At 41.8% G+C, this 26,816-nt stretch overlaps 1 protein-coding gene across 4 annotated transcripts in view; it reads right to left on the reverse strand.

The window, feature by feature from the left end:
- Positions 1 to 26,816, reverse strand: part of SLIT3 (slit guidance ligand 3) — a 543,690-nt gene that overhangs the window by 24,986 nt on the left and 491,888 nt on the right. For all 4 annotated transcript variants that reach the window (XM_075509986.1, XM_075509985.1, XM_075509988.1 and 1 more), the window contains 4 exons: positions 26,451 to 26,590; positions 13,249 to 13,342; positions 7,736 to 7,873; positions 455 to 695 (listed from right to left, as the gene is read on the reverse strand). In XM_075509986.1, coding sequence (XP_075366101.1) covers positions 455 to 695; positions 7,736 to 7,873; positions 13,249 to 13,342; positions 26,451 to 26,590 — 613 coding nt within the window. The remainder of the gene's footprint in view (positions 1 to 454; positions 696 to 7,735; positions 7,874 to 13,248; positions 13,343 to 26,450; positions 26,591 to 26,816) is intronic.

Genomic DNA, 26,816 nt, shown 5'->3' on the forward strand with positions numbered 1-26,816 from the left:
AACAAAATCCCAGGCCTTTTATCTACTGAATGTGTGCAGTAAAAGAGTAAGCAAAATATTGTCTGGAAAGGCCATTTAGAGCAGCCTCTTTTAATAAGTCTCCTAATATTAAGCACTAATTTCTACACAATGAAACACAATGCTGTAAATCAGTAAGAAGACAGGGAGGTTTGCTGAATCACCTCTAGTTACATTGCCAGTCTGGGAATAAGAGAGTGGTGAGATTCTGGAGGCAGGATACGTGTCCACAAAGGTACAGTGGTGCCTTAGTTGCTCCTTAATGTTTCAATAATTTTAGAGCAGACAACTGGCTCACAAGTTGTCTCTAACTTTGTCAGCATCTTGGCCAATAGACCCTGTTCCTTCAGAATACAAAAATATATACATGTGTATGTATTATGTATTATTGCTTAGAAGAGCACTGGGCTGGCAACTGATGCTCTGCGTGACATACCTGGAGGGAGATGTTTGCCTGAGGGCGAATTTTGGTTGATGGCAGCTCCACATAGGAATCCTTCCCAACAAAGTTGACTGTGATGAGCTTCTCACACTTCTGCCCAGCAAAGCCAGCGAGGCAGCGGCAGACAGGCTCGTGGTGCGCGATGATGCACTGGGCCCCATTCTGGCACTCGTAGTTATCACATGGGCTCGTCTGGAGCAGAACCATGGGTGGAGGAGTTTCACAGAAAAGTCCACTGTAGAAGGTAAAGAAAAGAAAAAGCGGCCTCAAGTATCATCATTTTTTTAAGGAAGGAAACACTTTCAGATGCTGATGTTATACTACTACTGTGGTATAGCGACTCTGAGATTCAGCTACCATGTGCCCGCTTTACTGTGTGAAAGCCATACAGCATAGTGCTGCTCAGAAATTCCCACTCTCGGTCTGAATGAGGCAGTTCAAATACTGAAAGCAATTTGTACTGCACTTTGCACTGGTTATTTAGCTCTGCAAGGTACAACAGTCTGTCTAAAATAGCTTTCATCCCACACTGTGCTGTGCAGATGTTCCCAGCAAAAACTGGGAGCCGTTTAAACCCAAACTTGAGATTTCCTCAGCTGCTCTCTCTGCCATCCAGAAACATGCACCACGCTTCAACCAAAAACCCCCATCCTAGGCTTTGTGACTTGAGTCTACCTCTGCTGGTGGTAAGCAAGGGGAAAATCCTCTATTTTTAGTGTTTTTTACAGCCTCCTCACTTGCTTTACTGTATATCAGCACGTGTATCATCAACACATGGGCAACTGCTAAAAACTCTCAGAAGCAATGCACTGATACCACACTATTTGATGGGCAGCTGCCCTGAATTGGTTGTTTCTAACACCATCAGGATCATCAACTTTATTTTAGCTGAGTTTGTGGTTGGCAATGTCCTGGATCAGAAAAATGTAAAGGAAAGGAAGATCTCCCAGACTCAGGTAACTGAAAACCAAATGCCAGATCTGAGTACTTGTGAACTCGAATCAGATTCAGATCTGGAGGAAAGTGCCGTGGTTTGGTCTTAACTATACGAGAGGCTGAGCAAAACCCACATGTAGGAACCTCTGACCTCTGAGGCTTGGGCCACGTCTCCCAGGAGTACAACTCCCAGCAGCAGCAATGGCTCAGTCCCCAGGCTGCCTTCCTGGATTCAGCATGGCTGCACGCTTCACGGGTTATTTGCTGGAATAATTCAGCTACACTGAAATATTGACACAAGCATAGAAGGAGCAGAGAAAAGGGAGAAAGTACAAAAAGCTGCAGTCATCTTTCACAGTGATGTCATGTGTCAGCCTAAACTGCAAAAAGTAAATGAAAAAATCTCTGCTCAGTACACCAACTGGGCCTATGCAATTAATGGGTACCACAAAGGGATCAGGCCAGGCTCTCTGGCTGGCTGCACATGGTATACCCCTGCACCTATACGCCAAATTTCTCATTACAATCACTGTCCAAACCCAACAAACCCTTTTTGTACTGATGAAAGAATATAAACTCTTTGCACTGAGTTCTGTGACTGCTTGAAAATGTGTAGACAGTAAAATGATGAAAAATTGGTAGCTGCTGAGTAGGGAGCGTGCATCAGGCTGTGCAGCAGGGAACACCATGGGGACAGCTGCAGCGAGGGCTGTGGGCTCAGGCTCCTGCACCATCTCTATGTTACACAGTGTTCGTCAGCACAGGGGCAGAGGGCTTGCCGGGAGAGGATTGTGGCAGACCCATTCATGCAGTGAATAACCCATCGGCCCAATCCTGGAACAGTGACTTGTCCCGCTAGGAATTTCCCGCCATTCAGCGAGCACTTTGTGGAATAATAGCACTCTTATAAAAACAAAGCAAAAAATTGCCAAAACCCTCACTCTTTTCCAGTAAAGCAGGTGAAACTTGGAAGCTCAGTGAATTTCTAGGCAATGTTCCTAGATGCAATTAGAATAGAAACCCAAGCCATTACCCTACAGTAAATAGTACCGATTCAAGACGTGCAAGAACAGTAAATAAAACAGCCACAACATACTCAAGACCAGTCTTGCTTAGCCACAGAGACCAGAACCTGCTGCCTCTGTAACAGAAGGAAATGGAGATGACTGCTTTCCTTTTTACATTTTCTCATGTGAAATTCTGCACAGAATACCATGGCTCTATCTTTAGCGCTGTGTGGAATGAGAGCCCAAACCGCTCCCTGCCCCTGTTCTCCCTACACACACCACTCTCTGGTCTGCCTCTGGGAAACATGAAAGAGAGAAATACACAACAAAATACGCATGGGCTAAATCCTGGACTGCATCAAAAGCAATGGAGTTGCTCTGCTTTTCTATCACATCTGAGAGAAGAAGAGACACAGGGTTTTACATTACTACTTTTACAAAAGGCAGACTTGAAGAATGCCTTGAAAGATGCAAACGTTTGGGATTTGCACCTGGGAGAAGGCCAGAAAAGCTCTCCTTTCCCCACAGCCGTTATACAGCATGGAACACCCTAACTAGCTTCCTAACTTTGCCCAAATCTGTATGTTGACCTTGTAAATGGTGATGTGGGTATGGCAAAAAGAAATCTATTACACAGGAATAAGCATGAGGAGGGTGAAAACACTGCTGGGCATTTCCGAGGCCTGAAGCACCGTGCTGCACTGGCCTCTCACCGCTGCCCCATTTGCATGCCCTGCAGGGACTGTTCCGCTCCTGCCTCGGTGTCACTCGGGCTTGGCTGTGCTTGCGCACACAAACATGCAGATGTGTCCTTCTCAGCCAGAACCACTTCTTGGTACTTTTCAGGATAAATTGCATTTCAACACTTTTCTCATTGCATTGCCCTAAACTTCCTTTATTCACCACAAAGACTGAGTGATGTTTCACAGCCAGCCTCCCCATGCCCATCCCATCACTACCTGGCTTCTCTAAGGGGCAGGGAGCTGGTGTTAACTGGGATCCCTTATCTCCCCTCACTGCCCGGGTGACACTTAGTGCTGTAAGTGAACACAGTCATAGGCCGCTAATACTATCAGCACAGGGTTCAGGGTGTGGGGGAGAAAACCACTCCCCATCAGCCAAGTGGTAAATATCCTCTACCAGAATAGCATAATCTTGCATAGGGACAAGCCAATCTATTCCTTTAGACACATGTATCTCAAAAGTGTAATCGGGCAGGCAATACTGCTGGCAATCAATAATCCCCATTTACTTTGCTCCAAGGAGTATTCGGAGGAGACATACAGGTCAGTGCAGTATTCAGCCTGCTGTGGGCAGCAGTGGAAATGGGAGTACGGCAGGCAGTACGGTGGGGGGGAATAATTGCATATGGGAAATAGTTATCTTTGCTTAGTCTGATGTTTCTCAAAGTAAACTTGTTCTTGGGAACCCTTCTTTGTGAATACAGCTAAACTATGAATTAGTTATAGACTATGAAACTTTCCTGAGCGAGACCCTTTGCTGCAGCTTCTTGGCAGAGCCCCGCAGGCCACCCGGTTCCAGAGCGCAGTACCTCGAGGGGCATAGCACCACTCAGCAAGAGATGGTTTGGATTCCCCTTTCCAAGAAAATAAGGGAATATTAAAAAATAGCAACAACCTCATGGGAAGGTAGATACACAGAAAGCAATTCTTGCCAATTTAAGGTAGTTACTGTAGTAGCGGCCTACCAGCACAGCAGTCAGACCCAGCCAGAGTTGATGAGCTGAGGACACATCAGTGCCACATCCCCATTGCTAGCCAGGCACTAAAGTAGACTGTCTGATTGGAGCACTTCCCTGTTCAAAGCCTGGTTTCATTAGGTGTGTGATGTCTCTCACCAGTGCAGGGCTTTGCGGCTGGCTAGCAAACACGTCAGGAGAGCCACCAATGGGATCAAACTAGGACCAGCCCCACAGATGGCTGTCACCCCTGGCCTGATGTCAGGTGTAATTGTTTTCCAGAGGTGACTAGCAGAAAGGAGCACTGCTAACCCAGCCCATTAGCTTTGTTCTACCTAATGCCAATCATTTTGTTTTGTCTGTGAGCGACAACTAGAAAGCAGAAGGAAAGTCAGAGTATATAATTCTAATTTCATGGAAGTTAAAAATAATAATAGTAAAAAATCCATGCAACCCGCAACAGCCTCCGCTAACAGAAAGCAAATGTTGCAAGAAGCCAGTGTGTCTGTGCTTGGTGCTGCTCTGAAAGATTCCCTGAGCTCCAGTACAGCTCCTGCACAACCTTCCCTTGCTGTGAAACCCCTTCAGTGGGTGGCTCTACAAGTGCAGCTGCCCTGCTACTGGCATCCAGAAGATACATTAGCAACAGCGTCTGTCAAGGCGTTTTCTTCTTTATTTTAAAATATTTTAAAAAATATATTTTTAGAAATAATTAATACTATTTATTTCCCCAGCAGTGGAATGTGGAGCACAGCCTGACTTGCATAGCTTGGCCAAGACCATTTTGCCTGGTACGATCTCATTTATTTAAATAATCACTGCTGAGTTTCTTGCAGCAAACTATCCCAGCGGGGAACTCTGAAGCATCTACACAATGGAGGAACAGTGCTTTCTATCAAGCTCATCAGCCTTAATGTGTGCTTCCCCACTAGAGCAACATTTATCAGGACAACACTACTGTGAGGCTGATTGCTAGAGGGAAGGTTTGATAAGTTAGGTTTTATCCGATGGGGTTCACAAATTCTCAAAAATGTTTTCATCTACAGGGGGTAAATGAATGTTATTTTGGGAAGAAAACACTGAAAACTTTTCAGGAAGAAAGTGTATTATGTAATTGCAAAAGATTGCTGAGTGATAAGGAAAGGTGCTGCATGGAGCACAACTACACATGACCAGTGAATAGGAAATGCTAAGATGGGAAAACAGGTGTGTGCATGTTGGTACTATTGCTTTTTGGGGCTGCCATCAGAGGTGTGTTGTTGTGCATATGAGGCTCTACGTTGTTAAGAATTACTGGAATGCCATTTGTTCAACCATGCGAGGATGTAAGTTTTAACATCCTTATTAATGTGCGACTCCAAGTGGCTTTGACATACAGCATAGTGACAACCATAAAATTGTTATAGGTCTATGCATTTATTACAACAGTGTAAGCTCCACATAACTGGGAGGTCACTCTGCAAACTCACTGCTGGGAAATGATTCCTGATACTTAGCCAAAAAACTATTAATCATCATCTTAGGTCTCCTAGTTACCTTTGTCAGATCACCCCTTGTGTTCTCTTCTTTTCATCAACACTTGCAGCCTGAAAATACTTGCAAAGTTACCTCCTTGCCGCACAACCCAGCGCCTGAGGCACGCTTCATGAACAGTTGAGTCTATAACCCTGAACATAAGAAGCCTGAACTCTGTCAATCACCATCTTTGCAATTGCAATATTAAGAAGGGAAAAAAAAATCAGAACCCCCTTCAGAGCAGCAGGCCTTTAAACCACAAAAGGCTGGAGTCACGGAAAGAATAATGAGCAAATCGTATTTTCTTAGCAGAATTTTAATCCTGAAATCAAACAAGATCTGGGACTATTCTACATGGAGAACACAAGGGGCTTCAGCTTGCTTTCCGCCTTGGCAGCGGGAGCCTGTTAGTGCCCACTGTGGTGTTTTTCTCCTAAAAGACCCTTGCTCCCTTGCATCTTGCACAAGAGATTTAGGGAGGTGGCATGGACTAGTGCAAAAAAAAAGAAAGCAAGCAGGAGACCTCAAGTTAATCCTGGCTCTGCTGTTGACAGGCAGCGGGATTACTTTGCTCTCCCAAGTCTACCTTGGCCTATGAAGTGCTGTCTAAGCTAGTAGTTGAGTTTTGGAGCTTTGTGCAGAAAGATATTTCCTCTTCTTGGAGGACTTGTAGCAGAATGAAACCCTCTCATTTGAGCGAGGAAGCAGGCTGGGCTGTTCCAGGTTCTGCTCTTGAAGTCCCTGGTGTGAGATCAGCCAACGCAGGGCACTGCCCAAATTGCCAGTAGAGCTGCTTGGTATACAGGAAGGAACCCAGGCTGGTCTTCCACCTACCCCTGCTGCTCTGCTCAACTGTGTCACAACTCAAAACATCTCTGCCAAACACTGTGACCCTGTCTTCCTCGGAAAAAAAACCCTCACATTCATCACTGCCTAGTACTGACATGCCTTAAAAATCAGAGGACCTGCAGCGGAAGTCTCCCAGTCACTACCATCTGCTGACAGGCTCGAGTTACCCTTGACTCCAGATATGGCTTTGCAATCCCATTTCTCAACTCTAACAATTAGGTAACATTGAGCCTTTACAATTCCACTGTGGGACAGCCACTTGTTATCCTTGCCAGTCACCAATTTGCAAGATCCCTAAGGCCATCAAAGGGATTGAAGCAGAGAATGAAACATGGAGAAAAGGGTATAATTTGAAATTCAGAGGATATCTGATATCCTGTAAATAACAAGTCTGATTCTGTGAAGCCATCGGCTGACCTCATGTTATATATCAATGCCTGTTCAGGGAAGTCTGTCTGCTTTGCAATAAAAATGTGTGTTGAGAGGGAAAAAAACCCCCAAAACCAGCACGGATGAAAGCAAGAAGAATGAAAACAGTTGCAGATACAAAGCAGAAAAAATGATTTATAAGTGTTCATGTAATTTCTGCTTTGTCAAGACAGATCTTTTCAGGTACTCCTTCTTTGTCTCATGTGTGTATTTCAAACACAGAAAAGGTTTAGCTGGAAGGAAGCCAGTATCCAGCCTCAGGCAATGATTAGTGAATCCATTTGGAGCAGCACACTTATCTTTGACAGACAGAGAGATTTCCAGGAGTCAGATATATTGGCAGCTGTCAGAATCGGAGACTGGAAATTTACAGCCCAAATCGTACTGAGCCCATCCACCAACAGGCACAGAGATACTGGCGCACAATCTTCAGAATCTTGTTTTCTTGCAGCCAGGTCTGAGGGTTCATATCTGTAATTTTATTATCCTTTGCTCACTCTTGCGCATGCGGAGTTTATCTCCATATAATTTATGTGAGTGTATTACCTAGTGTTTTACCAGGAAAGGATGGGGCAGGCAGGCAGGCAAACTAACACAGCACTGCACAAAAGGCAAATTGCTGTTTTCAAAGCAAGAATCATCAATCCCCTGTATTCAGTTAACTTGTTAAGACCTACTTCAGCTACAAGACTTGAAGCGCTGAGCCATCCATTCACGTAGGAATGACAGATCGATACCATATCTAGAGGCTGCTTAGCTCTGAGGATGAAAGCAATTAAAGAAAGTGCCCCAACACTATGTACAGAAGACAGTCTGGGGGAGGAGCTGACTCTCACATACCTGAAACCCTGAGGACAGACGCAGGTGTAGCCATTGACTGCATCTACACAGACAGCTCCGTGGCGACACTTATGGCCCACACAGTCATCATCATCTATTTCACAGTGTTTTCCACTGTAACCCGGCAAGCACTCACATCTGAAATACAAGAAGATCGCTGTTAATAGCTTGTTTCAACATTCACAACAATAGCACATACAGGCAGCCTAGCACCAATCTGATCTGAGATGGAAAGGTGTTAGCAATTATTCTTGGAAACATCAAGCACAATTCCTGCCATCAGAAATGCTCAAGTCCCTCCTGTCTGTCTGCAGCTGAGGTTCTACAATCTGCTTAAATTCAAGCCAAGCAAAGCAATATCATACTACTTCTTTTCCACAGCCAAGTCAGTGGAGAAGGGTGATCATATAGTGGTCTCCCAATTATGCTAAAGATGGCAACATCTTCCCTAACCTTATAGACTCAAAGGGCAATATTCTGCAAGGGCAGTTGCTCTGGTATCTCAGACTATGATTTTGCCAATGTCTGCACACTGCTGAGTGTCTGAGGTTGGCCCTGTGCAGCTACACAGAGCAAGGTAAGGTTCCACCTTCCAAATGGAAGCAATCTGCAAGCAAGCCATAAAACTCAGCAAATGCAAAGAAGACGACCATCAGTTTTGAGACCACCACCTGTTTGTTGCTCATTTGCAAGGCATAGCAAATGTTGCTGCAACTACAGAAAGTTGTCTTTGAAGCCTGACCTTTCCCGTGGTGACACTCAGGCGAAGCATGTACCTGCTGCTGTGGGGTAACACCATTTGTAGGAGCAACACAATGGGATGCACCCAAACCTGCAGACATTGGCTTTTTATTTTATACAATTCTCAAGTTTGTTGTACGAAGGCTGCATCAGCATTTCTGTTATAAGCCCTGCAGAAGTTTATAACCTGACAATAGAAAATGCATCCCAAAGTCTCTGACTTGGAACAGAGATTGCTGAACAGCCTCATTTTGAATCTATAGTATAGACAATGTTTAGTCATGAACACACTTTAGTCCATAAAACACGTTTTACTCCTCCCAGCTGGATGTTACTGCACATCTGGAAAACAAAGGGCATATCACTTAAACCAAAACAAGGGAAGAGTTAACTTCAGCAATAAAAAAAAGTCTGTGTTCTTGCTGGAGCCCCTTGTTTGGACGCAGCGTGCTTGCCACCAAGAGCTGGAAGAGGAGAGACATCACAAAGTCAAGGGAAGCGGCATCAGGCAAGAAACTACTGTTCCACCAACCTATTTCTGCTGGCCTCCTCCTCCTCCTCCCTCCCAGCAGGGTGGTGGGGTAAGTGCAGGAGGAGGCTCCTTGTGGAAAACCTCTTCAGAGGAACTGGACACCTGGGAGCTGCTGAGGAAAGATATATCCACTTTCCAGGCAGCAGTCATTGTGCTGAATTTCGTTCTGAGTGACAGTGTGTTTTGGCTCCTGCCCTCTCCCCAGCTCATCAGTGCAAGGCAGCGAGTTGGGGGAAACTTGCCAGAGTGCAACGGTGGGTCCTGTGTTTGCTAATGACCAGTGAACAGCTGCCGCAGCATCAGGACTTCAGTAACCATCTAGCTGAAGCACTGAGAAGAATGTGACCTTCAGTCTACATTTCAAAACACAGCTTGTGACTGGCTAAAAAAGGAGGAAATAGGCCAAAGCCTATTAACCTGCAGGCTGTAGGATGGATAACATTATATAGATGCACATACTGTCTTTCTTCACCCTCCCTACAGGAGAGGCCCCCATCACGACCCTACACAGCCACAGGATGGTTGATGTTCCAGCTCTGCATGCCTGAATTGCTTTTTTACACCTTGGTGGCTCAGGGAATACTGTGATTAACATAACGGACATGACAAAACAGAGCAAAAAGTGTTCCTTCCCCAAACCATAAGAAGCGGGCAACATTTTTTGGCAACATTCTAGTCACACCTGCAAGCAAATAATGTCAATCAAAAGACTTTGTGGGGAGAATTGGCAGCATTTAATCCTGTTGCTTTTTATTGATCCCTGCAGTCCTAATATAAAGTGACGTAATAATGAACGATGTGCAGTTCCTTATTCAGGGCTGCCATGCATCAATTTTATGATGTGTATTGGCTATCTCCGTAATGACAGAACCACCACTTTTCTCTGCAGGGCTGCATTAAATCAGTATTTTAAGCTGTCAGGTAATAATTCCAAGCTTTAGAATAATAAAGTATATTTAAACCATGCTCCAACATCAATACAGTGAATGGAAAAACATGCTCCTTTCCTGAAATTTTTTTTTAGAAGTAATTTCATTGTGTTAAATGGCATTTTTTTGTTGATTTTTGTTTTGTTTTGTTTTCTGGCATACAGAGAGCTACTCTTCTTCTATAGTAACAGCACAATAAAGATGTGGAGGCTGGAAGTGAGGAAAGCCACCTGCAATTTAAGCTTAGAAGGCAAAGTGCTCTGTGCAGCCAAGCACACACTGAAATAGTCCAGTTTGCTTCCAAGCTTGGCTTTCCCTTTAGAAACATGGAATTCCTTTTGGGTCAGTCATCTCTGACTTCTTAGTGTCTCTTCACATCTAGGCTGAAGCTACCAAAAAATGCATGCCTGGACTGTAACAGGTGAGAAACTCAGCCACATGAGTGCCTCACCCAGCCTCTTCCTAGAAACCCAAGGTCTCCCCTCCCAGGGAATCATGGCATATTAGGTCCATCCCTATTCCACACAGTGCCAGCAAGTGACTGAGTATCAGTAAAAGTATGAAGTAAAGGAGGAGGCAAAGAAACTTCCATGTTCAAATCCTGGTAAGAGAGTAACTTATGCGATTAGATAAGTTATCTCATTTCCCAGTGAACATCTGACACCAGTACAGTTGAAACCGTTTTCTGCTACAGCCTCGTAGTGATGGCAACATTCCCAGTATCAGAGAAAGCCTAAAAACATGTCTAGTGGTATTTAAAATGTTGGCCTATCCGATGGGATTTGCATCTGCATGCACTCAATGTCTATTGTATTAAAGCCGTGAATCATGGCTTCTATTGCAGGGCCAGAAAGGAATTTCCCTCCCCATATCAATAAATAACTTGGCTTCCTATTTTTTTTCCTGTCTTTGTCATCTTTTCCTCCCTCTGCAGAGTTGCAGGCCAACTAGAGCTGAAGGCAGGACAGACAGACTGACTGGTGTCCTTGCTGCTATGATATTCTTCACTGGTGTGCCCTACTCACATGCTCAGGGCACAAACCTGACAAGTGGATGGTCAGCTCAGGAACAAGCCTGAATCCTGCCATTAATATTCCCCGCCTCTGTAAGCAGAGCAGAGGACTGGTGCATGAGCCTGACTCATTCTGCATGTGGCATTATACTGCACCATTACATGTTAAATGTATGGCACATCAACTGCTCAGGGGATCAGCAATAGCACAGGACCGGAGGCTGTCATTTTCAATGAGACCCAGCAGCAACCACACATCACTGCAAAAAAGCTGCTGAGGGCTCTCAGCCCATTTCTGAATGGTTTGGTGCAACTAAAGTATGAAAGAAAAAGCAATACGTGGACAAATCTATGTTCAAGGCTGGGCAGGCTCCTTCATCTCTCAAGTCTGGCCTGCTAGAAAGCAAAATGGGACAGAAATAGTAAAGAAATTCTGGATTTTTGTGTAGTATTCTATGAATGGTGGGAAGAATAGTGCAACAAACAGTAGGAGAAAATACTTACAAGTAGTTATTTAGGCTCCCCTCAAGGGTTAATGGCCCCACCGTGAAGAACACTTTTCTAGCAAGCAAGCAAGCAAAAGTGCCTTATTTACTCAAATTATTTGGGTGGCATGTATGAAAACGCTTCCAGCAGGGGTAAAAGGGTCCATTCAGGACCACAGCTGTCTCCATCCCTTCATACATCTAGCAACATCAGGTAATTTGAGTTACAAGCCTTTGCCTCATAACATGATGTAGCTACTGGATTAGCTGAATGATGGATTAACTAGGAATGAAAGCTGGAAAGTCCATCAGGGACTATTTATGTACTGGTACACACCTCCTTATCCAGCCCCTGTGCATCATTTCAGGAACTGTCCTAATAATTTAACAGTTTCATCTTCCTCAAGACTTGGAAACATTTCTGTCTGGAGGTTTTTCACCCAAAAGAAAGGCTTGAGTTGTACAGACTGACTGTCTAGCGCAGATTCAGCTGCCCTCTAGATAGCCAGCATCTCTAAAACTTTTGTTCACTTCCTTTGAACTATCTTGAAATGTTCTGTGTATTAGTTTACACTCTTCTGACATGCCAGTTGCTTCACAGGACACAATCTGACACCAACTGCAAGTTACCTGGAAGACCGAAGACTGCTACTGTCTCTCCCCTGCAACATGCTAGGTGTGCTGGGTGAGGGCTTCACTTGTCAAAACCCCATCCCTCCCTGCCCGGAGGGAATCGGTGAGCTCCCAGGATTGCACTGGGGCTGTGAAAACAGCCTTAGTGTAAAGTGCAGAACGCAGCTCACACTGCACTGAACTCTCTTGAATTTGTCCTCCTTACATCTTTGATTCAAAGATCTTTTCTTGACAAGTTTTCCACAGAGCTTGACTTTTCAATTGACTGTCTCTATTTGCTAAATTGCTCTGAAATTCCCTGTTCAGACAAGTGATGAATGCTGCTACTATGCACCTCTCAAAACACCAAGCCCTTAAATCTCCAGATGTTTTACTGCCATTCAAAACATGCGGCTTTACTTTGCCCCTGTGAAACAGTCAGTGCCATTCCCAACACGCAAATGCAAACACAGGAGACTTCACAAAATCTAACATGAGCCAAGCGAGGCTCGCCTCTATAGCCAATGGAAGAAGGCGGCTCCCGAGTGAGAGCCATCCAGTTCAGGTGTTTTCTGCTGCTGCCCAGGTAAGGAAGTGTGGGGAGAGGAGTCTCACTTCGGTCAAGGCTGGCCTTTGTCAGTGTACCCCAAGACTGCAAGCCATCCTGGAAGACAACAGCTAAAGTGGGAATACAACAGAAAACTCCTGACCTGCAGCTTTATGCTCTGGCCGCAAGTTTATCTTTCCCTTCTCGGTAGGTAGAATGGGGACTGGACTTTAAACACTTAGCCAGCATGGGCAGAGGAGAGCGGAATTACATCTGTTAAGACTCCTGTTATATGCTGCTTGAATTGATGGATGCCCTAAAGAACACATATGGAAACTGTCCTTAGTTTCTGAGGTGGGATAAGATACTTTGCAGTAACTGTTCCAGAAGTACTCCTTTTGCAATGCTCTATTCCAGAATAATTTCTCTGCTGTGGGGAGTACATCCATTATTTTCAAGTAAACCACAGAAAGCTAGAAAAGTATGAATGGTTGCATTAAAATTAAAATGTGACATGGTATGAAGTATATATAATCTTGCACTATTTGCATTAATTTTGATGATTTTCACCCCAAACTCATTGCCAGTTCAACCCTCATCAAGCTAATGGATGGATCTGCCCAGTATAGGGAGACCAATATACACGCACGCTTACCTGGTTCCTTTATCAAGGGGAAGACATTTGGACTCATGTTGGCATGGATTTAGATCAGGAACACAGTGGTTAATCACCTCATCACACAGTTCACCTGAGGCAAAAGAAAAGCAATAAAGCTGTAACACAACTTGGACAATCCTGAAGCAGCTTCAACCATGATGTTCAGGGATGGCAAATCTCCCTAAATGGAGACAGCTCAGTAGTTCAGCAGGAAGCGACAATATTGCTTGTGAGGGCACGTGAGACTTCATTAAATTGGGCTCCTTTGACCTATAGTGACTGTACTGTTTCCATCACATGAATTTGAAAGGCTGGTGTAAAAAGTACTGACATATAAACTCCACTTGGAGACAGGCCAAGGATCAAATGGGCAGTTCCTGACCCAGAACCTCTTATATCAAAGCAAGAAAGTGACACAAAAGCGAAGTTGCTCATTAGACCGTAACATTTTCACACTGAAACATATTTTAGCCATAGTTAATACTCTGCTAAAGAAGCCGATTGGACATCATTCTGGAAAAGAACAACAACCCACAAACCCTCCCCCCAAAACCTCTGTGACTCTCAATAATAGGAACCAGCTTTAGGACTGCATGCAATTATAAAACATTCACTGTTTATAAGAAAAGTACTAGCTCTATTGTGCTCACAGGAGATGATGTCTTTTCAGAAAAAAATCCATCACATGTAAGCTCAGCTCAGCTGTTTCTAGGTATGGCGTGTTACATGCCATGTACCTCCCTGGATTTGTATAAATTTTAATAATTAATAGTTCTAGAATGTTCAAAACCAGATAGTTTATTTAAATACCACCCTTCTCCGAGTCCTAAATTATTAGGACACACTTCAGTACCCCAGGATTTGAGATCCAGCCAAAGACCACAGAAATCTTTGCCTCCCCAAGAAACCAACAGAAACCTAGCCCACACCTCCCAAAGCCTTGCAGGAAAAGCAAAGGTCAGGTACTCTCAACATGGAAACCCCCAAAAGCTACAGTCCCAAAGTCCCTCATGCAGCTATAGCAGAAGACCACATCTGCAGGGTTTCAAGGTTATGCATATTTTGTGTGCCTATACACGATACATACCATCACATGAGCAACAAACCATGTGGATAGTGTGGGAAAATGGATAACGTGGGAGGCACTGGTGGGCTGGCAATGTTTTAGCAGTATTTTCATGAAGCTGTAGCTCCACCTGTCTTGGGAGAAACTCCATTTTCAAAAATCCTTACATTTCTAACTCTAGTGGCTACAGAGAAACACTTGAACACACAAGCCAGCAAACCACAAGATCAAAATTCAGATGGAAAATGCAAATCTGAACCGTCTGTCTTTCATCAGTCTTGTGATCTGGCAGGGATGACTGAGAGCACAATTTTGGGGATGACGCTGGTGGTGACAGGTACGGTTTAAGTTGTTAACACCACCAGCTCACTCCTTCAGGTGATTTCTCCCACAACTCCAGCCTCCCTACAGTGCAAGCTACATAGTTCTTTATTTGACTCTTGATATTAGAATGGAAGTATAATATGTATTTGCAAAATTACTCAATTTTGGTTTTGTTTCAAGCATGGAACATCTAATATATCTGCTTTTGAGAGTTGTCAAGCATAAGTGACAAAGTGGAGCAAGAAGGCATGGAGGCGTGAGAGAGGATACTACCAGTATAAACCCTGTATTCATGTGCCATACATACCCTCATGACTTTTAGTGGGCTGGGTTTGGCAATACCAGAGAATTCTAGCATGGCAATCTGCAGTGGACAGTTTATTGTTCATAGCATCAGTTATAAGACAACCAATTCCATCTGGAGCCAAGGAATCCCAGGAAGCCACCACTATTAAGTACTACCAAGCCTTTTACAGCCCTGGACAAATCTTGGGCAAATGTAATGAATGTATCCAGCTCAGGAAGGGGGACATGCCAATGAAATTGAATGCTGCAAATCCATGGGAACCAGGGAAACTGATCATTCGCTGGGCTTGAGGTTTGCCATTGTACTTTGTTACACCTCAAAAGCAACTAGACGTTCAAGTCTTCCAAATATGAACAAAACTGTCATTGGGGACAGCTATTAACACATTTTTGAGGTGGCAGAACTGGGGATAGGTCTGCTTACTAAGCAATCCTCAAATCCACAGCCCACCAACCCTCCCAATTACTAACAAGCAAAGCGACTCCCTCGGCCTTTGGGCAGACACGAACATGAGCAGGTCAGAAGTTGCTACGACGCCTGGACAACTGCCAGTTTGTTGTCTTGATATTCCTCATGTCCCTTGTGTACTATGAATCTTATGTGAAAATAAACATGAAAAAAAAGTAACGGGCTGGTGACATTAAAAGAACTCAATGATCTAAAGCTGGAAATATTTTTGGAAGATCATTTAATAACTGAATATGGTGTGGATAGATGCCTTCAACTATCCTTTCACCAAAAATGATCAAAACATACTTTTGAAGTTTTGGTTTTTTTTGTTTTGTTTTGTTTTTAAGAAAAGGAAACAGGCTTTAAAAAAATAAGAACAGTTTCATAAACTTTCAAAGGAAATCATAACTCTTCTTAAAGTATTCTTCTCAACAGTCTTGATAAGTGCTTAGAGATCCAGTAAAAATCTCCCCAAATATCAAATATTATGACTCACTGTGTCATTCTGAAGGCACCACTATCAAAATGTAGGAGAATTCTAGGCTAGGTACCAAACATAGCATCCAAAAAATTTTATCATTTTTCATGCAAAACTTGGAACATTTAAGGATCCTTCCTGTTATTTTTCCCATCTATCACTCATTAGGGAGCTCACTTGGGAATGCCTTGCAACTAAAGCAGCCTCATCTCAGGAAGAAAATTCTTCTTGATACATTATTTCAGGCTCCACCAGTGTTCACTAGATGTTGCAGAAAGCATGCCAGGGAAATAAAACACTTTCTGAAAAGCAAAACCCAAGGCACCAGCTACATGAAGACTTTCTCATATTTTATTCACTCAGAAAATATCTGGGCCAAAAAATCTGCCCTCGGACCTGAGAATGCAATATTAATTGGCCGCTTTAATGTCAGTATCAGAGGAAAAATCTGATCCTCTTTTTTTGGAGTGACACAGGGCTGCTTCTCTGTGCAGCAATTAAAGGTCTAGTCCAAATTTCTCATTGGATAGCTATGTGAACCTAAAAACAAACTGGACATTAATCTTAGGCCAACTTCTAGCAGCACTGACTCTCTTTGTGGAAGATACTTGATCATGCTAAAACAACAGAAAACTTCAGTGTAATGCTTTCCCAAATGTAGAAAATAATCCAACCTCCCCATTTTCCTCTCTCCTGTGTATTCTCAAATCAGAGCTCCAATTTGGGTACACAAGAGTTTCTGAAGTCCTTATATAAAAGACAGGAAAATGACAACTGTTTTTCTTTTCTAATCAGTTAAACAAATTTTTTTATCCCAAAGAATGTTTTTTGTTTCATCAAGGCACACTTACTCTCTTTCATCAAAGCCAAAGAGAATAGATCAACATGCAATGCACCCCAGTGAAGAACAGATTAAGACTATGTCAGATTTACAAGAGGAAAACCACTTATGCCATCAGATTTTACTTTTCATAGTAGCTGGAGGTATTAAGTCAATAATGTTCTGTGGTCTGTAGAACTGAGGTATGATACGAAGAGGGTACCTTTATAAAGATAGCCACATCCTCAGCTGTGTAGGCACTGCATTTCAAACTTCTTAAGGCCAGTGGTAATGTGCTGGTAATTAGTGCTTGTTTAGGAGAAGCAAGCATTAGACAGATGAAGGAAGCAGTCTGATCTGCCACAAAAAATGCGACTTTCAGATTAGAACCAAGTTGTACTGACAGGTGGAACACTGGCAGGTGGATCTCCCATTGCTGCTGTCTCATGCATTAAAAAAACAAAAAACAACAATAAAAAGAGAGAAAAAAAAATCCCCAAACAATACAAAAGGTATTTTTCCCCTTTGAAACTACTTCCCTCGTCCTCTTCACCAGCATTACTCGTTGCTTTTCAAAAAAACACAGCAAAACATTTTTTTGTCTCATGCAACATTTTCCTGCTCTTAATTTTTCAGCAAGATCATGAATTTCATGGGGCTTTCCACATTCACTTTTCACAGGGCTCACTGCTTATGAAGAGCTGCCAAGAAACATGCTTTAGCTTTTCTGTAGCCTTCCACACGTCTCAGAATGAAGCCAAAACAACAATAGAGCAATAAAGATGACTTTTACACACAGTTTAATAATAATCTTTCTTTTTTCCGTTCTGTGCTGTCATGAGAGCTATATATTTCATGCCACATTAGACTTTTAAAACCAGGATCCAAGTTACATTAATCCTCCTTAATCGGTAAAAGAGAGATTGGGTGCAATAATAGTATTTTACTTACTTATCTGTAAGTAAAACTGCAGTTCTGAAAAGACAATCTAGACCATCAATTTGCAACCAAGGAGTTAGATGATTTTTCTTTTGTTTCATATGTCAGTTGGGTGATACTTTTTTCTCTCATTCAGAGTATTCATGAAATAATTGATAAAGCAATATAGAAGATATTCTCATCCTTAATGTGAGAGAAGCTTTTGTAGGGCCTGGAAGACTAAAAGCAAAAATGCTGTCAAGAATTTCACAATATTACTTGAGAAAAGGAAAGTGCTTACAGTGAAGAAAGGATGAAGAAAGCCTGGCCTTTATCCACAGAGCAAACTTTTTACAGGCTGCACAGGGAGAAGATATATATTTGAGTGGTTAAATAGTATGTTGCAATTTTCTGAACTTTGCCAGGTAAGTTGGAATGGAACTCTTCTCCTTACTGCTAATAAAAAATACTGTACTGGTTTTCTCATAAGAGATTACTCATTTTATATCTAATAACTTGTATCGGAAGAAATGTTTTTTGCATTTTGTTTTCCCCTTGTCTCTTTTCAGCTATTAAAAAGAAGTCAGTGCCAATGGGAAATTTCAGGAGAACATAGAACCTAAAAATGGTTGGGTGGAACAGACATAGGATGTTCCTCCAAGAAAATAATTCAGTTAGGAATGTTGTTGATGTTTGATGAAAAAGATTTGAGGCTCATCTTAGAAAATAAAAAATGAATTTTTTACTTCCAAACGGTTTCAACTTGCAATGAAGAAAAGAGAAACTCTGTGAAAATCCTTCAGTAGCAAATGCACTCAGCTGCCATGTTAGATATCAACACATAAAAGAAATTACCTGAAATGCACTGTAGCAGAATTCTCTGTCTGGATTATTGATGAGGTTGGCTGTTGCTTGACGAACACTGCCCACAATACTTAGTGGGCAAAGAACTAAAAGTTACTTTATGCTTTTTATTCTGTGTTAATACTTTAAAAACTCATATCTGAGTTTTCACGTATCGGGTTTTGGCCTATTAAGTGAGAACCTGAAGTTAGACTCCACATTGAGATTCCCAAAGTGGCTTGTTTTTCAGAATTAAGGAGCAATTATCTCTACTCTTAAGGTTAAAAAAAGGGATAACTGATTAAACAACAAGATCTGGGTAGAGAAATAATGATCCTTTCATTATTTTTGAATCTTGAACAAAGAATATGTTCCAGTTCTATGCACTGCCAAAGTACGAAAAATCATATTCAACATCACAAATGCCACAACAACACAGTATGTAAAACATTAACTAAACCAGACAATTTCCAGTGCTCTTACAAGGTGGTAACCTGCATATAGCATTAACCCTCAGAACCACTGTGTCTGGAATAGATCCTAATTTTGCTGGACCCCCTACATTTTTGAGCCATATTACTTCATATGGATGTTTTCCAATTAGGTGATTTATCTGGAATCTATTGGGGATCAATTAATTTATTCACACAATCTAGTGCATCCAGCCACATCTGAGGTGCCACACATTTTCTGAGATGTCCTTTCAGGGCTGGCAGATAGGACACCAGATACACTGTAGACTCATGCACGTCTGAATGGGAGGATGGGGAATAGGGGATGCGGTGGTCCTTCATGGGCTGCAGGGGGACAACCTGCTTCACTGTGGTCTTCTCCATGGGCTGCAGGGAAATTTCTGCTCCAGCACCTGGAGTACCTCCTCCCCCTTCTTCACTGACCTTGGCATTTGCATAGTTGCTTCTCTCACAATTTTTTCATCAGCGTTGCTGATGGGATAAGCTTTAGGCAGTGGCAGGTCTGACAGGGGAGCAGCTCCTGATCTCTTCTCACTGTGGAAGCCACCCCTACAGCCCGCCACCTCCCCTGCTACCAAAACCTTGCCACATAAATCCAATACAGTCTTTGAACCAATAGAGGTCTCTGAAGAATACTTTATATGCAAAAAGATTTACTTATTTCCTACTGGCAGTTCTAACATGGCCATCACTGTGGTGTCAGAGTGCTGAATACATTGACTGTCCATAGGAGGACTCTGCTCCTCCCAGCTTTATTAACCATGCAGTATGCAGCACCTGCCAGTAAGCAGGTAAGTAATGGGCTTGTGGTTAACTTCTCATCCTCTGATGTGTTTCTTCACAGACTGGATTTAATGAATCATGAATCCCATTTCAGGATGACATTCACGCCACCCATCCTTTAAGACAGTAGTAGCTGAGATTCCTTTTTCTTAGCTGTATACTGTGGTCCTGATGAATAAAGAGAAATTCTCCAGTAGATGTGGTTCCCCAAACATGACACATTACATTTTACAAATGGGAATATGACCAGAGGAAATCCTGGAGCTGAGAGCTCCAACATGACAGAACACCCATACTGAGACTAAAGACAGGCTGCAGCACTGCCAGTTACTGTGCTATTTCCTTCTTCAGTGCCAGTACAATGAGATAAGAGAGTCCAATCTGATAGCAATGAAATGTGCTTCTCTCCTAATAAAAGAGGGCTGGAAATGGGCTTTGGCTCAAGCCTAACAAAGCTAAAAACTTCCAGCTCTTCCAGCATTTCTTATTCATAGTTATACAAGTGGGAAATGTGGGTGCCTTTTTATTTTTTCGCACAGAAAGGAAACACATTTCACATTTGCCAAGTAACTAAAACTGAGAAACTTCCATGTAAGGCAGAACTCCTTCAAATAAAAGGAAGAAAATACACCAAACTTTGACCACAATTTTCTCTGTTTGTCTTGAGGAAATTATGGCTAAAGTTCCAAAATTTTAAAAGAGGCTGATAGTTAAGTACTTGTTTAAGCCTTCAGTGTTTATTAGGCAGTCCATATCCTTGTGGAACCACAAGGCTGAACCACACTACCTAAAACCTTCCTGTTCCTATTACAAACACATAGCTAAAAACTCGGAAGGGGGAAAAAAACCAACCTACAGTGCAATGATCCACTTCTGCTTCATTCAGCTGTCACTGGTGCCCATCTCAAGGGTTGTTGTAAATCAGTCTCACAATGGTTAGCGATGGGAAAAGAGCTGGAGAGCTCCAGCAAAGAGTGTCAGCCACAAGTCACCACACAACTTCTTTCTTCCAGAGTTGTTTAGCTTGACTAAGTGCTTGGCTTTGGCCATGCAACATTACCACAATCACATACGCCAGAAAAAGGGACCATAATCACTAACAGTGAGTAGTGTTCTGTCTAAAAGTGGCATAACTGCAAAAATCTCAGATACCATCTACCACAGGACACCACAAGGTCCCCTAAGGTAAAATAGATCTTAGCCTTCTCTTCCAAACACATAAAACCAGAAATAGTTTCTAGCTTTTTTTTGAGACAGAGATTTTTTTTCTGTGATACAAACTGCTTGCAGCTTTTTCCCAGGGAAACAAACTATTTTAAAACACTTGTTCCCCCTGCTCCCCACCATGGGATGCCATGTATTTTAGAAAAGACCTATTTTCAGTAGTAGAAGCCACTAATTTTTTTAGTTAGGTTTCAGAACAAAGAGGTGTGGCTATTTGCTGAGGCTTTTTGGGATCCTTAGCAAAACCAGAAATATTTCCTGATTTTTTTGTGTGTAAGCACTACACATTTCTGCTTCTGGCTAAAATCAAATAGATAGGAAGAAGGAAAAGTCACAGCAAACAAACAAAACTAAATAAACTAGCAAGTAAAGCATAAAACCATTCAAAGTACATACTACATGTTTGGTACAGCCCATTTCATCCTTTATGTATGTTTGGACGCCTCTTCAAGGGAGAGCACAGAGGATAGTGAGACTGAGGAAAGGATCTCTTTTTGGAGGTATGAAATTCTACATTTGGATCTAGAACTGTAAGGAAAACAGTGATGGCTCTCAAGAAGGTCTATGACAGTAGCGAATAGAAAAAAGGAATGGAAGGGAAAAATTGTATGAATTTTGTCCTACATTTTAAACCACAACGCCAGGGAGACAGCGGAATGCTTATATTGATAGCTGGAGATAGGCCATGTTAAAGCCAAAAAGACAAAAATTAGAAAAATACAAAAAGGAAGAGAACTGGGGTGACTGATCTAATTCATAGCTTCCTCCTTTGATGTTCCTATATATGTTTCTTTTTGAAGAGGAGGAAAGCCTACCAAACCGTAAGGAGGAGCTGGACCCTATCAAGGGGTCTGACCAGGCTGTAAACCAACCCACAGACTGCTCGGGCTTTAGAGCTGGCTGGACTTTGGGTACACGATTATCCTGGAGGAAATACATATTTATAATTTAGCTTCAGGATTAAAATAACCAGTTGAGGAGAGGAAAAATAAGACAGCAGCTGACAATAAAAGCCATCAGGACTCTGCTACACAGCATGAGTATTGGTTTGGTTATGTAAATACAGGCAACACACATTGAAAATATTGACTTTAAGAATAGTGAGGAAACCTGGTGGTGCAGGTAAGGGCTTGAATCTTTTTTATGGCAATCAGCTATCTGCCTAGCCTCCCTCTCAGTTTTGTCTTCTTTAACTTATGTTTACCTGTTTCATAGAATCCATTTGTATTTGCACATTGTTTTAAAGTTATTAGATGGAAAGGAACTAGGAAGGAGGTTATTGTGTGACTGTCGGTTGTTTTTTGGTGTGGGTTTTTTTTTTGTAAATGAAAGTGAAATGGGGCTGGAGTGTGGGAAATTCTTTCCTTCAGCAGTCACTTAACAACTTGGCCATTTTTCATCTACTTTGAGTGGGGGAAAAGACTGTCAAAGAATTTTAAAGCAAAACACTGCAAAAAGTTATTAATTGAAGAAAGATCTTTGGCCTTCATTATTCCAACCAATGAAAGCAAAATTTATGCATCATTATTTAGGATATCGTTTTCTAAAAAGGCTATAACAAGTAAAAGTAGACAGACAGAAGATAAAGAAGGAAAATACTAAGGTATGGAAAAAAACAAACCCTGGATACTGCAACTCTGTCAATAGTCAACATTTCCAACACACGCATTTTTAATTTGCATTTCATTTAGGAATATAAGATTCACTATCATGATTTAACCATTACTCAACTAAACCAAGGGGGATCCTAAATATTTGTTACAGAACAACACACATACCCGCTCAGAACCACACACATACACACTTGGATTTTCTTCCTCCCTGTATTCAGACTATTCTTTGTATTACAACGTACATTTATTTCATACATGCAGTGTTTACTGTAATAGCATTGCAGTCTTACCAGTATTACCGCATCCAAGACCACAAGTGTGATGAGGGATTCAGACTACCTACTTCGCAGTGCTACCTGAGCCCGCCTGCCTCTACAGTCGAGAAAAGAAGGAATCTCCAATAGCTGAGCTGGGCATCTATAACCAACAGCCTGAATGTTACTCAAAACATCACAGATTATCAGTAGAGAAACATCTAGCCTGATCTCCAGTGTAACATAGACTGCTCTTGGATTAACTTGTTTTTTAATTACAGCATCTGCTGAGAAATCCAGTTTGTATCTAGAACCAACAAGTCTTGTATAATTACATTGATAAAAATTTATGGTCTGGATTTTTTCAGCCACAAAGGCCAGCCAATGAATCTTTTAAAGAAATTTCTATTGTCCATAAAAGTGTTTGTGGGAAAAAAAAAAAAAAGGGCAAAATAAAAGCTTGCTCTGTCTGCCTATTTTTTGTTAAGCCAAATAACATTTTTCTTGAGATCTTCAAGACCTATTCTCAATCCCCCAATGTTTTTTTATGTTTCACCTCTAATCCTCTTTCTCATCTCTCAACTTGCTTCTTGAATTCTGAACAACAGAACTAAGTATAATATTTGGGCACAACACAAAGAGATATTACCTACGTTTTCTGTTCTATTAGATACACCTTGCCTATGGCTATCACTGCCTTTTTAGGCAAAGTACCACATTGAGAGCTTATTGTCCCCCAGACTGCTTCACAGAAAAACTGCTTCCATGGAAAGTATCCTCCGTCATCCATTCTTTGTTCATATAAATATAGATAAAATCCATACACTTGGCAACTCTGAAACACACTCTGAAGTTTGTTAACACAATGTTTAGCACAGTCAGCACCTGAGAGGGAGGCAGGTAACTCAACGCACAATTCTGAGCACAGGAATAAGTATTCCTGGTGCCTCCAGTGACCTGCTTTCTCTCTGAAATGTTAGCATTCACTATTCTTAGCATATTCAACACAATATTAAAGTCATCTGCACCTTCTTTTTTTTTTTTTTTTTTAATAGATACTGCCATAGTAGCTTCAGGTATTGCTTCAGTATAAAAAGTTTTATTTAAAAAGAATATACACAAAGATGCCCTGGCTGTCACAGGAGACTTCAGTCAAACTCTTTGGTCAATAGATCCCTCTCTTTTCAGGTCAGGCACACAAATCATAGAATCATAGAATCATTAAGGTTGGAAAAGACCTCTAAGATAATCTAGTCCAACCATCAACCCAACACCTCCATGCCTACTAAACCATGTCCCAAAGTGCCACATCTACACGTTTTTTGAACTCCTCCAGGGATGGTGACTCCACCACCTCTCTGGGCAGCCTGTTCCAATGCTTGACTACCCTTTCAGTAAAGAAATTTTTCCTAATAACCAATCTAATCCTTTCAAAGTGCTTCTTCATGACTTCCTTGTGTGCTTCCACGGCATTTCCTTAGCTGCTGTTCATTCAATCAAGCAGCTTCAGATGATGACCAATTGCTTGTGTTTGGATTCAACTCTTAGAGGACCCTCAAAACCACGGCTCAGATTTGCTTGGCTTGTATGTAACTTTTGTTTGGCTGATGGCTTCAATTCTTCCAACCATTTTATGCTGTTCCCTGCCTTTCTGCTCTGAGAGGGCCAGGTGTACCTCTGAGGGACATTTCAGCCCAGCCAGCTGCACTGCAGTGAGTCCTTCCGTGTGACTGATCAGGTTTGATGAAATATCCCCGTCCAAAATGGGAGTAAAGCAGGTTAAGGCAGTTCTTTTATCACAGTTCACTAAACTCTCCCTATTTTTAAGCAATATGAACTATTGCAACCCTTCAGATTTATAATTTAAGCAACAGCCCTATTTCTGCAACTTTTTTCACTTATGATTCATATTATATTTTCCAGAAGTATTTCCTGCTCTTCTTCAAAAATTCAGTTTGTTTCAACTGTAGTCAAAGCTATTGCCTGCATTGTGATAGCAAGTGCTTTTTGTGCGGTATATACAATCTTATGTACCCTACATTGCAAGACTGGGGTCTAGTATTTGACAAACTCCTGCTAATAAGCATAAGCACAGCACAGACAATATTCAGGTAAAAAAAAAAGCTGGAAGTTGATTAAAAATATTTCAAAACTGATTCTGAAGTATCATATCATATGAGTTCTCTGGCCCCTATTCAGACTGCCATTTGAGAAGAAATCCCAATGTAGTTCTTTCCTGCCTTTTTTGTCTGCAAAAACCAAGATATCTGCAATATGCCTGTGAAAAGGAAAGTGCATTTGTATATATACTGGATTCAGTTTCTTACTAGGTATGTCTTTTCTTGGCTGGGCAAATGTATTTCCTCTTGTAAATGTAAAGACTCTGCCTCCTTGTATAGAGTTTTGTTTGAAACCACCCAAGAACAGCTCACATAAAGAGTGCACACGTAAGCACAATGGGCTCAACATCCTATAAGCAAAACTCTTTACTCTGCTAAGCTGACGTTTTTCAGTTTTTGGCAGAAAGATCATTCTAGAACTCTAATAAATGTACATTCAAGTCATAAGGCTTTTCTCAGCTAAAGATTTACATGCGCCTCCTTTGTATCAGCCACAAAAGTATTTTAAGAGTTTGGAAATTCTAGAAGCTTTCCTCCTGCCTTACTCAGCCACTCAAGCTTGATCCTCATTAAATCCCCTGACATGTAATATATTCCAGTGTACAAGAAGCCCTTCATTACTTCTCCATGCTTAGAAGGTAATAAACCCATTTCAAAGGATGGAAGTAGGAACTATTGCAGGTGTTTCCTTACCACTCCATGTTGAGCCAGGAAGGCTGTGCTAACGCAGTTTGAATGAGTCAACAGTATGCTCCAGTAATGACTTGAGAAAAAGCATTTTGAGATTCCAGTTAGGAGGGTTTCTGCTCTTGCAGAAGGTTTAGGAAGGAATTTATCTGAAATGCAGGATGGGTGCTGGAGATACTAATTCCATTTCTAACTCAGTTACCAACTTCTGTCACCGTGGACTTAGTGGGTGACTGCACATCTGCCAAGCTGGGCTAACTGCCATGGGCGCGCTCTGAAGACTACAACTGAGCCTACAGTTTCTTACACAGCCTTTGCTTCTCCATGTGTGAAATGGAGATAATGAATTTAAACAGCATATTGTTAGGCTCATTTTATTTAATAAATGCAGACCTATGAGATCTCAGGTGAAAGCCATGCCCCAAAAGCTATTTTCCTACCATAATTTAAACAGGAACTATTTTTATTTTCCAAGATTCAGAACAGATGTATATCAGACTCAGTTCAGTACTGGGAATATTTCTGAAATACAGTTACAGAATGTGCATGCAGAAGTACAAATTTCTCTGACACCTTAAACTTCACGATTTTTTAATGTATTTTACAATGAAGCATCAGTATTTTGACTCAAAAAAGTAGCCATGTTTGTCAGCACATGTATTGCTATACTGGTGGAACATCCTTTCAGTAAGACATCCAGGTTGCTTTAAAATGGGACTAGATTCTTGGTTAATTACACACTCATGGACAAAGTAAACGTGCATTTGGACCCTTCCCTTCAGGCACTGAAGGGACTCCTCATGGATTCCTGTTCTTCTTTGGTTGTGACCCTTTCTTACCTGTGTAATTAGGAGGGCAGAGACAGACATAGTTGTTGATCCCATCCACACATGTAGCGTTATTCTCACAGTCATTATCTTCGCAGTCATCTGGGTTTATTTCACACCTCTCCCCCTCATACCCAAGGACACAAGAACAGCTTTGGAGAAAGAAAAAAATGAATAAAAGTTAGCATGGATCTGAAGGGGCAGGAGGTTTGAGGTATAAAACTGAAATTAAAACATATAAAAGTGAGTTGCTGGAGCCAAATTCACTGCTATTGTGAAGTACAGAGCACTTTAACCCTATGTGTTTGGTGAAGGATGCAGTCTGATGGTTCATGGGGTCATGTAATTATTAAGAGATAAAAGCATCAGCAGGAGACA

This window comes from Mycteria americana, chromosome 8, assembly GCF_035582795.1.
Source record: "Mycteria americana isolate JAX WOST 10 ecotype Jacksonville Zoo and Gardens chromosome 8, USCA_MyAme_1.0, whole genome shotgun sequence".
NCBI lineage: Eukaryota > Metazoa > Chordata > Aves > Ciconiiformes > Ciconiidae > Mycteria > Mycteria americana.